The following is a 12,014-nucleotide window of genomic DNA, read 5'->3' on the forward strand; positions in this document are numbered from 1 at the left end:
GATGGATGCTCCCAGATATTGCAGGCACTTTACAGGAGTTGAGATAGACTTCGCTTGATTGATGTGAAGACTCAAACAAAGGAGAAGGTTGGATGTCCAATTGAAGTGTAGTTGAGCCTCCTGATGCGAAAATGTCTTGATCAGCCAGTCGTCTAGGTATGGGTAGACAAACACTTTGTGCTTCCTCAGATGGGCAGCAATTACTGCCATGCATTTGAAGAAGGTCCTGGGAGCTGACTTCAGGCTGAATGGAAGTACACAGTATTGATAGTGGTTGTTCCCCACTGTGAACCTCAGGAACTTGCGATGCTTCCTTAAGATGGGAATGTGAAAGTATGCGTCTTGGAGGTCTATTGCGCATAACCAATCCCCTTGATGTAGTTGAGGGTAGATCTGGTGTAACGCTAACATTCAAAACTTCTCTCTCCGAATCCACTTGTTTGCCTTTCGTAAATCAAGAATAGGTCTGAACTCGTTCTTGTCCTTCTTTTTGACAAGAAAGAATCTTGAATTTCCTCGTTGTAAAGGATGAACAGGTTCTATTGCCAGTTTTTGTAAGAGAATGTTGGCTTCCATTTGTAATTGGCACAGTTGGAGTCTTGACTGTGCTGGAGGAATTGATGTGGAGGGCTGATAAAAAGTAGAGAGTATCTATTGCGAACAATATTCAGAACCCAATTGTCTTGTGTTATTTTTTACCACTCTCCCAAGAAATGTTGAATGCTTCCCCCTACCAGAGTGGGTAACAGAACAGGGGGAAGATAGGATTCAGGGTTTGGAACCAGTAGGCGCCTTGTTTCCTTGCGCAGGTTGCTGTCCTGACCTTCCCCTTGGTTGTCGCTTTTGGAAATGTTGGTAAGATCGTTGGTACAACTGCTGTGTACCGGTTTGTCGGCCCTGATACCTTTGAAACCTTTGTTGCGAGTATCTACGTGAAAAAGGGCGGAAAGATTTATGTTGGTCTTTAGGTTTTTCAAGACCAACAGCCTTTAGTGTCTCCATCTCTGCTTTCATTCGGGCCATCTCCTCATCTGCATGAGCGCCGAAAACAGTTGTTCCTGAAAAAGGCAGATTCAGGATACGTTGTTGTGCTTCAGTCTTGAGTGAAGTTAGACGAAGCCATGAATGCCTTCTGAGTGCCACCCCGTGCCAAAACCCATGTGCAGATAAAAGGGATGTGTCTGCCACTGCACTAATGACTTGGTTAGACACCATAAGGCCTTCCAAAAGAATCTCATTAAAATCCTCCCTTTTGTCTCTGGGTAGGTGATCTGTAAACTGCTGGAGAGACTCCCACAGTGCCCGATCATATCTTCCCAGCAGGGCTGTGGCACTAGCAGCTTTCATAGAGGTCGCTGCTGTGTTGCATACCTTCCTCCCCACTGAGTCAATCTTACGACTCTCTTTATCAGGTGGAACTGTGGATGTTGGAGCCGTAGTATGCTGCTTTTTTGCTGCCACCACAATGACAGAATCTGGAGTTGGGTCTGTCCGTAGGAACGTGGGATCCTGCTCTGGAGGATGGTACTTTTTCTGCAGTCTGGAATGAGCTGATTTAATGGAAGAAGGAGTTAGAAAAAGTTCCATTGCCGGTTCTAATAAGCCCGGTACCAGAGGAAGCAAGGGACAAGAGGCTTGTCTCTGTTGGAGAGTCTAAAAAATTACAGAGGTCGATGGAATTGGTGTGGACATTGGGATGTCCAGTTTGAATGCTCCTCGCACCAAAACTTCTTGAAAAGTAGTAATGTCATCAATAGGTGAAACCCTTTGAGAAGGAGGAGAATCTGATAATGTAGGGAAATATCTTCCATTACTCGTGGAGGATGTGTCCCTGGTGTGTCAGGAGCGAGATCGCTCACCATGATGTCATCGATGTGAACGAGTTGAGGAACGCCTCTGACTGCGAGAACAGTCCCTCGCATAAGACTTAGATCTTGGTCTTCAAGATGCAGGAGTTGGAGGCGTCGTGGGCCGAGGAGTAGTAGGCCGAGGAGGTGGAGAAGGAGGCGGAGGAGGAGGCAGAGGAGGTGGACGAGGAGGAGGAGGAGGTTGAGGAGGAGGAGGAGGCAGAGGAGGAGGATCATCTGGTGGATGAGAAGAAGATGGAGCTGGTGACCTAGATGGGGAATATGTCAGTGAATATTCAGAATCCGAAGTATAAATCAATCTCCTCTTTTTTCAAGCTGCCTGGAGTGAGGAAGGAGACACAGACTCTGAAGACGATCCATCTTTCCCCCTCGACGTCGACCTACTTGTCGACGTCGTCTTGACCTAGAACTTAGACTCAATGTCGATAGACGTTGACCGTCGGTGACTTTTCTACGGCGATTTCCGGTGGCTTCTCGACGGCGATCGACGATGAGTCGACGCCGAATGACGAGATAATGTTCTCGATGGCGACCTCCGCGGCGTATGGTTTCTCGACGGCGAACGAGGAGGTCTCTCTTTTGAAGATTTTCTCCTCGACGTAGAATGCCAACATTGTTTCGACCCAGAGCCCTGAGTCGACGGCGAACAGGTCCATGCTATACCTGCTCTCGAGTCAAAGTCTTCGGCGTCGGCCGAGACCGGCGCAGTTTTTTAGTCCTTCTTCTTCTGGGAATGCCCCCATAGGCTGAGCCCTGGTAGAGGACTGATCCTCTCCTCGCTCTAAGGTCCCACCTGTTGTCTTGGCCTGCTGTTTTCTTCTTTCTTCAACTCCTTGAAGCCAAATTTTCTCCCTGTCATGCAGGGTGCGCCTGGAAAAGGTTTTACAGATGGAATAGGCATCAGGAATGTGAGAAGCAGGCAGGCAAATAATACACACTCTGTGAGAGTCAGACTTAGCCTTTTTCCTTCCACAGTCAGGACATTTATCAAAAAGGGATGGGATTTTTGACTGAAAACTGTGGAATTCCTGTCAGAAAAAGGCAGCAAGTGGAGAAGAAAGACCAAAGACGTTGAGTGAAGCTGTTAGAATTCAAATTCTGAAGAGATTTTTGATGAAAAACACCAAAATTGGTAGAGCTCAATGCGCCAGGGTCCTGTTAACACAGGAGCCGGAAAAACTGAAGTAACTGCCACTGGCTGTGCATCATGGGATACTGGTGGTCTCTGGAGAGTCTTAAAGGCACAACTTCTATTTTGAGACATATAATGGCACCCTATGGGGCTACTCTGTCCAATCCTGTTATCTCTATCGTGAAAAAAAGGAGTTTTGTGAAGGGGAGTCCATACATCTTTTTTTAAATAAGTCTACTGGCTATCTTTTTTCAGTTCAGGATGAAGTCGTGGCCAGTGTAGCCTAGTTGGGCTGCATTATTGTCTTTTCTAGCTCTTAAGTGTCTTTGCAGGCCTTCCTGAAGAAAGGTGAAAAATTTCCACTTAAGAAGATGTATCTAAGGGAGTGCTCCGGGGTCCCAGCCCGTGGGCGGGACTATTCAAGTGCTAATGACTATACACGGAAATCCCCTACAAGAGAACAGTTCACTATATTTCCACTCCTGCATGTTCATCCAAGTGGCAATATGCAGACAACTAAAATCACTGTAGGAACAAACAAAAAGGGATGGGGGAGACTTGAGCAACCCTTCTGGGTGCCAGCCTGTTCCAAAAGGAAGCTACCCTTCCTATATAACCAGTCTCTGAGGTGCACGAGAAGTGTTTACCATATTCCACCTCCCTCGACCCAACCCATTAACTGAAAATGTCATCAGATGCTTCTGGAATACTTCTTCTGGATACGGGACATAATTCTCCCTTTCCAAGACTTTGGATATTGACCTAAAGGCTCTATACTATGATATAAAAAAAGGGACCCACCATTAAGGGTTGTGTTTGAAAATAATCTTGAATAAAGAATCTGGGTCCTTGTGCTCTAAAAGCTTTATTTAAAATCCTTGCAGTCGATTAAGTTCCAATATTACAATGAACAGTACATCAGAAATTAAAAATGTGAAAAGATGCATCACTTGCACCTACTCCACCGATTAAAACTAACAATACACCTTTCTTATCCCTTACTTAAAGTAATGCCCTTAAAGCCACTTCCACGTATCCATTTTCAGAACCTCTGGTGCCAAATGACACAAAATGTTTGTTTTTTCAATTAGATTCAATAATTGTGAGTTTTTCCTGTGCTATACTCAACTCCGGCATCTTCCTCGAACAGAGTTTTCTTTGTACACAAGCCTCATCGTCAAACTAAGACAGCTGAACTTTAATTCAGATTTGCTTACCCACCTCGCATAAGGAACTGAGATCTCACCCACAAGAGAATTCTCAGGCAAGGGCTCTGGTTAGGTGCCTGGCTAACCCATAACACAATACCGTCTGTATTCTGGTAAACACAATCCAGCTTATTGAAGTGAGCATTGGACCATCTCTGCTACCTCCACAGCAAATCTCCACTCCATATAGGAATCCTTGCTCACTGTACTAAAGCAATACTCACCTCTCTTGTGCTGCTTGTTGTAGGTGTGCATCCGTTCGTGGTCCCCAGAACCTCAATACCTCTCCCAACCACATTTTTGAAAGGTCAGCCAGATGCTTAGTACCAACCGTTCCCTCCACCTGCAAAAGCACTCAAATCAGACTTGACCCTTTTTCTTTTCTCTTTCGATGCCTTTTTAATTCCTCAGAGCAAACACAAGGAGATGATGGACGGAGCGCTTAAACTTTTCAGACACTCACCCCCATCACAGATCTGGGTTGAATCCATCATCGTTCTTTAGCTCACTTTGCCACCCCAGTTCAGACATGGCCATATGCAAATCAGTCTTGACCCTGTGCATCATGGGAACAGTCCAGCCCGAACTGCCAGGCCATGTCTTCCCTGGACCGAAAGCAAGCATCCTGGGACGGACCGGTTTAGGGCTAACAGCCCTGTTCAGCCAGGCATCCTTGTGTTTGCATTTTAATTCCCCATACACATACCACTCATAGAGGACACAGGTCTTCTAGATAGCACTGTTCGCTTGTTTCCCACTCTCCCCCTGACTCGCATCCCTAGGGCAGCTGAAGAGCAGCTATAGAACAAATCAAAACCTACAAATGAAAAAATAAAAAAAACAAATACTATCTATATGAGATACTGGCTTCACTGTGTCTACTTCATCACTCCAGCTCCAATTTACTTTACTTTTCCAGTGAAAGTGGGGAGGGGGTTTGTCTCAGTTGAGGCTTACTTCTTTCGTTTACTTGGGGATTCATAATTGATTTGGGACTATAATATTGCACAGAATACAACAAACACGTCGTCTAATACTATCATGTCATTCTCAGAGAAAGTTTCTGCAGGGGAACTTCACTCCTAGAAAATACAGACTTTAAAGGTGCTGTAAAATTTCACACACGCTTCAAAACAGTACAAGTTTAAACACCAAGTTTGTGATGAAGTGTGTGCACCAAAGACAATGCACACTTCACCTTCACGCATACACAGACCTCTGTCTCTATATATATTTTGTTTACAAACTTTAGTTTCTCACCTCAGCAATTGACCCTGCCCCGTCATTGCCAATATGGTTGAAGCTGAGATTTAAAGAAACCAGACTTTTGTGGGTCAGCTTCAGGTTTGATATGGCCTGTCCAATCAGCTTGGCTCCCTCGTCATCAATTTGATTATTTCGTAGCACTAGATTTGCGATTCTGTAGGAGGAATTATGATATCGGAACAATAAAACATATCAGGATTAGTAATTGTGAAGGAGTACCAAGGGGCCCTCAACAATTTTTACAATGTTTACAAGCACCTCCTTGAAAGCCACTTCGTGCATGTAGATGTTTGAGTTTTGGAGGTACTGTCTGCAGGCTGTTAGCTGACTTGGATTTAAAACACGAAACCAAAGCATTGATTATTCAACATGAAAAACATGTCTGTTTTAGATAACATAGCAGTGCATGCATGTACTGATTAAAAATTAAGCGTAAAAGTAACTTGACCAATGCTGGTCAGTGTGTGTCTTAACAGCTTTTCATTTTTTTCCGCTTATCTTCGTCATTTCCTACTTCTGTATTCACACTAATGACCTCTGAATGGAAAATGCGGTTTGCCCAACTGGGTGGCCGGAATCTCTAATTTCAGCCACTACTTTCCCACCAAATTCAGCACTTATCGGAAGTGGGGCCTGTAAGAGAAAACCCCTGAGGACCCAATGCTCCTGAATCTTTTCCATCAGATGTTCCAGCTTCCACGCCCATAACTGGGCCCGGTCCACCGCCAGCTCACCGCAGGCACTGATCGAGGCTTGGCGAGACCGCCATTAGCAAATGCGCCCCCGCGGTGCAGTAACCAACTCCTCGGGTGCCCAGAAGCAACAACCCCAGGTCCAGGTATGGTGCTTCCAGGCCTGAAATTACCGAGTCCGGAAGGACCAAGCCCAGTACTCCTAGACTTGAAATCAGTGGGCTACTCCTAAAAGGTCAGGCAGTGTCCCCACTAGGGATACCGCCCTGGTCCAGTCGGCTAATGCTGAAACCAGACTTTGGGCACAAGAAACCACACTTAATGAAAATATAAATACATAATTACACCACACTAGCCTGAAAAAGGAAAAGACCGGTCTTAGTAAGCCTCTCCCACCATCCCACTCAACCCAAGTGAGCAATTTAGGGGTGGTCATGCACTCCAATGCCTCGCTTATACCACAAGTGAACCACCTGATGCGGTCCCTGTTGCAATGTGTTTCATCATCAACTTAACATAATTTGCGTTGTGGTGTGTTTTATGCAACAAACTTTTTATAATGATGTAATTTAGGCCTGTCAACCATACTATGCATGGACTGCAATAAACACAAACAGAATTCACCCAAAACACTCAATGAAAGCAGGAAACACTAGCAGTGTTAACTCAAGTACTGACTGCCAAGTAAGCATATGAAGAGTATATTGTGATTACTTAAACATCTGGCCAAAAATGAATTGCTGTGTTGAGAGTTTGTTGAAAAAGTCCCAAGATGTTGCCTCAATGGGCTGGTTTTGCATTCACGTACGTACGTGATGTCCTCCGTGATCAGCTTGTGATATGACTGTTGGTCCAATGGATTTCCATCGAGCATCACTGTCCTAGAAGGGTAAAGAGTAACAGGTCAATAAAAAGACAAGAGACTTTGTTTCAAGTTTTCAGTGACTTTGTAATTTGCCCTCTTGGAGAAATTCAGCGTTATTATCTTAATGTTGGAGGTTGATTTACTTCAGTGAAACATATTCAGGTACATCAAGGGCCCGTTACAGGTGGGCTGGACCGGTACCCAGGTGGGGCTTCGTGTCTGGCTAGTTTTGATTGACTTTATGTTACCAAACCCAGGATTAACAGTTCTAAAACCACCTGGGTTTCTGGTCCACCGGAGGCTCAGGCAGGTTCCCACCTCTAAAAGAAAGGTGGGGATTCAAGACCCTCCCAAACAGCCCAGGAGACTGTCCTGCTCCCACCATCTTCCCCACCTCAGGGTCTCCGCATAGCAAACCTCTGTGCAAAGGGACAAGCCAGAAAATTAAAATAGCCCCACTTTGAACTAAAGTGATGATGCAGCCAAGCAAGCAAAGCAAGTGAGCCAAACCGTCCTTTTCTCTTCTATCCATGCATCTACCTATTAATTCTTTCACACTTCCATCCACCTACTGATATAAACAATTTCCCCTTTATATTATGTTCTTCATTCGTTCTTTCATCATTCAATATTTCCTCATTCCATCCATTCATTCAACTATCCATCCATCCAGCCAATCTGCTCTCAACCCATCAATTCATACACTCTGCCATCCATCCATCCATACGCTCTGCCATTCACCCATTCTGCCATCCATCCACTCCTCCGCCCATTGATCCATTCACTCTGCCATCAATCCACTCTACTATCCATCAATCCACTATGCTATCCATCCAACTTGACTCTATGCCATATATCTATCCATCCCTACACAGTGCCATCATCCACTGATCCACTCTACCATTCATCGACCCATCCACTGAGCCATCAATCCATCCTTTGCCATTCATCCATCAATTTTGCCATCCATCCATTCATCCACTCTGCCATCCATCCATATAGCCATGCACTCTTCCACTCTACCATCCATCCACACATTCATTCTGCCATTAACACACTCTACTATCCATCCACTCATACACTCTGTCATCAATCCATCCACTGCCATTCATCCATCAATTCTGCCATCCATTCATCCACTCTGCCATGCATTCATATATCCATCCATCCATTCTACAATCCACCATGCACTCTTTCACTCTGCCATCCATCCACTCTACCATCCATCTACTCTACCATCCAGCCACTCATCCACTCTGCCATCAATCCATTCACCACCATTCACCCATCAATTCTGCCATCCATCCATCCATCCATCTTTCCATTCATCCACTCTGCCATCCATCCATGCACTCTTCCACTCTGAACTATTTGTAAAAAGACAGTTAAAAAAAACAGATGACTGGCAACTAAAAATTCATTTTTTTACATGTTTAAGAAGAACTACTTTCCACGAGTGCCCCACTTTAAGTGCCATATGTATTAATCACATTTTATTGTTCTCATTATATGTTAATTATCCAAACCATGCTTTTGCAGTTGGCAACTCTCATCAAATAGAAATTCTGCTGCGGAAATGCGTGCTCTGTTACAGAGCGCACAATCCATAAAGCGCCTTCTCTAGGCGCGGGCATGGACTGCTTTTCTTCGCATCTTTATCTTTAAAGGTTTAGCTTCCGGTTTAAAAGAACCCAAGATGAGGGACAGAGAGAATGGAAGCCGTGACCTCGAGTGGCAGAGGTTAAGAATGGCCGCTGCGAGGAGCCACTCGGTGAATGTGGAGTTACTGGAGCACTGAGAAACGAGGCATTTCCCAGACAATCCGGAATACCGCGTAGGATTCTTCTGGGGAGCAGAGACGTTTAAGGCATGGGCAAAGCAGTGCTTAATTTGTAAAATATTAAGTGCCAGGGCTCTGACCAGGAGACCACTGCAGCTTGCACTACCAATCGCCCTTGTCATCTCTGCCAAAGCAGCTACTAATCATCTCTCTGGCATGTAAAAGTGACAGTTCAGATTAGATTATTCCAGGTCCCTCCCCAAAGCTAATGGAATGGCTGAGGAGGCAGGTATTTGCAATTTTAATGAAAATTGTATTCCTAAACCAGTGTTTCCCAAACTTTTTCGACCTGCAGCTCCCTTGACAATTGGCCATTGCCCGTGGCTTCCCACTGTTACTTTTTTTTGGAGGGTGGGGGGGATGTATGCCCGGCCTCCGGAGTACTTGCACTCTTCTCCCTGAAAATAATTGGGATGAAGCTGATGAACGTATTATAATCATATATGCAGGGTGTTTTGTATTACTAAGGCAGCGCCCCTAATTAAATATTCCTAGTTACACTTCTTCGTACCCTCTCAAATGTTTTTATCCCACTTAGAGTGCCAAATAGCACCCCTATGCATGCAGGCCCTATTGCCAAAGTGTTTCTGCGCTTGGAGAATATTTGCATGCACTATTTCTACCCATGTCATACATGCCAACACACCTGTCTCAGCAGGGTGACTCACAATGTTTTACACCACATACAGCTTTATTTTTGCTCTCTACTCCCTGAAATTGATTTAATGCAAATTCCTCTGATTTTTCGATTATTTTATTTTCCTTCAACGTCCCTCTTTCTTGCTTCTAAATGTTGGCATTATGCCCTCTATAGTGTTTTACTTCACTGTGCCCTAGGAGATAGAGCAGGCCTGTTTAGTAATGTGTGTGTACTGAAAGAAATGTGTACTGGAAGTACCAATGATTCAAGTACAAATGTCAAGAATACATGTTTATGACAAATCCATTTGGATACCAAACATAGGATTCAGTGTATCGCTATGTCTATCTCTTTGCCTGTATACTCTGTGTAAGGGACCGTTGTTCCTTTATAAATATACACACCCCAGGTCCCTTATCACCCATGGGTTCCCCTTATCGTACATAAACAGGGTAATAGCATGAGAGCAACGTCTCGATTGGGTGGGGAGTTTGCGAGCCAGTGCAGTGTGGCCCAATGGACTGCACTTGTGCAAGAAGCTGGACCCTGGCAGTGGCAGGTGAATACTTTTCATAAATTATTTTCTCCCACGCTGTCCAACCACTTTTTATTGCAAACAGCCTCCACTGGATACATTATATAAAGCATGGAAGTTGCTGGCAAAACAGGAGTTCCCTACCTTTCGAACGGTTTGTAATCAATCTTTGGAGGAGGGCCAGGTACCACATTACGGAAAACGGTGGTATTGTTCCACTCTTAAAAAAGCGTCTGACTCACAATTTTTTAGTAACTATAGTCTCTTTTCCCAGTTGCCTTTCCAGGTCAAAATCCTTATTCCATATTTATTTTCTCATGTAATATGTTTGACTTAAATTGTTCTCATAATGGCATTTGTTTGGTAATTGGTAAATTGCCCTGTTAATGTTGATCAATAGCGTTGCTGCATTAAAACATTGTCACAATTGACATATGTAGTAGAATTGATTATTTAAAGTACATCATTATAATAATTCGCATCACAGCTGTTGGACAACTCAGGTATTATACCATAAAAAACTAAATGGTTGTAGGAATATGTTTGTCGTGATAAGTTTGTTTTAATAACTTGCATTACCGCCGTTTGACAAATAAGTTATTAACAATATGTTTGCCTTATTAATTAAAATTAAATTGTAATGACATTTTCTGTGCAGAGTAACATGTATGATTTAATGTCCAATGTAGTTTTTTTTATCCCTACAAGTCATATGGCACTATATATGTTTCTAAAATGGCGCCGCTACTGTGGTGTGAGAAACGCCATTTGTATCGGCCAAAACATGTCATGGCGGACAGAGTTGTTTACAAAAGATTAACGGCGGTGGAGTCTGTGCCTGGTCTCTAGGGCTTAATCTAAATATATTTGTATTTTCCATATTTGTATTTTCCTCTGACCCTTCAGATCAGAGCAGTGGATTGAACAAGAAGCTAGTATAAGAGAAAAGAAGGAACCTAAAAGCTCTGTTCATTTGTTTTTGATCTAGCACTAGGGAGTTACAATAAAAGTATGGGGTGCGAATGACTACACAGTTTTAATGAACAGACCCCAATTAAGTGACAAAGTTCTCAGAGATTCAATCTAGGAATTACGTTAATAAGAAACTGAAAAGGACATTCATTGTCTTTATTTCTTAAGCATTCCCACCTGTATGAAAAAGAATGCCTCCAAGCACACAGAAATCCCAAGCTGAGATCGTGGTTTCAGTTGTCTTTAATTCAATCATATTAGACACGCTCCTTTGCCATCACGTGTTTCGTCTATTGCTGTTTCAATCATAGCAGACTTCGTCAGGGCTTTGAATTCGGTCTTATAATGACCAACGTCAATTGTCCAGATGAAGAATTTCCATATAGTATTTGTGTGTATTCTTAAAGTCCTTATTTCCTTACGTTAGTCAATAGTGTGGTGGTGATTTCTTCAAATCTTCTCCGTAACATTCTCTAATCGTGTTGGGTCCGTTGAGTACGCACCTGTATACCTGGAAACCCGTGCCAGTCAGCTTTCCCAGCATACTACTGGGAATATTATGAGGCATTTTTCAGAACTGCCATTTCCCAAGAGGGAACTATGCCAATAGTACAACTCTGCAGAAGCACATTTTTATGATTTCATTGTTTTTCTATATTAACAAAAAAAAAATCCCAGTGGAGACATTTCTTCTCCCTTTGGAGAACCTTCTGTTTCTTATCTCACCCTGGAAGAGTATTTATTGCAGGCAAAGGTTGAGCACATTTCAGCCTATTTCAAGGGTGGGGAAGTTTGTGAACGCCCACAAACCCACTACTCTGAATGTATTGAAAAACTCTTCAGGAAAACCAGCCATAGGTCCTCCCACTTCCCACTCTTGGCAAGGAGTTTACTGCTGCCTGATTGGGCTCAGATGTGGCATACAAATAAGCAGTAGCAAATGCATATTTGTAAACATCAGTGGCTAGCCAGCAAGCGTAATTGACACCATATTCA

General features: G+C 43.6%; 1 protein-coding gene across 7 annotated transcripts in view; it reads right to left on the reverse strand.

Annotated features, from left to right (window-relative positions):
- Positions 1 to 12,014, reverse strand: part of LRRC71 (leucine rich repeat containing 71) — a 382,267-nt gene that overhangs the window by 282,684 nt on the left and 87,569 nt on the right. For all 7 annotated transcript variants that reach the window (XM_085640082.1, XM_085640080.1, XM_085640079.1 and 4 more), the window contains 2 exons: positions 6,979 to 7,047; positions 5,469 to 5,628 (listed from right to left, as the gene is read on the reverse strand). In XM_085640082.1, the coding sequence (XP_085496208.1) occupies positions 5,469 to 5,628; positions 6,979 to 7,047 (229 nt within the window). The remainder of the gene's footprint in view (positions 1 to 5,468; positions 5,629 to 6,978; positions 7,048 to 12,014) is intronic.

Source organism: Triturus cristatus, chromosome 12 (assembly GCF_964204655.1).
Source record: "Triturus cristatus chromosome 12, aTriCri1.1, whole genome shotgun sequence".
Taxonomy (NCBI): domain Eukaryota; kingdom Metazoa; phylum Chordata; class Amphibia; order Caudata; family Salamandridae; genus Triturus; species Triturus cristatus.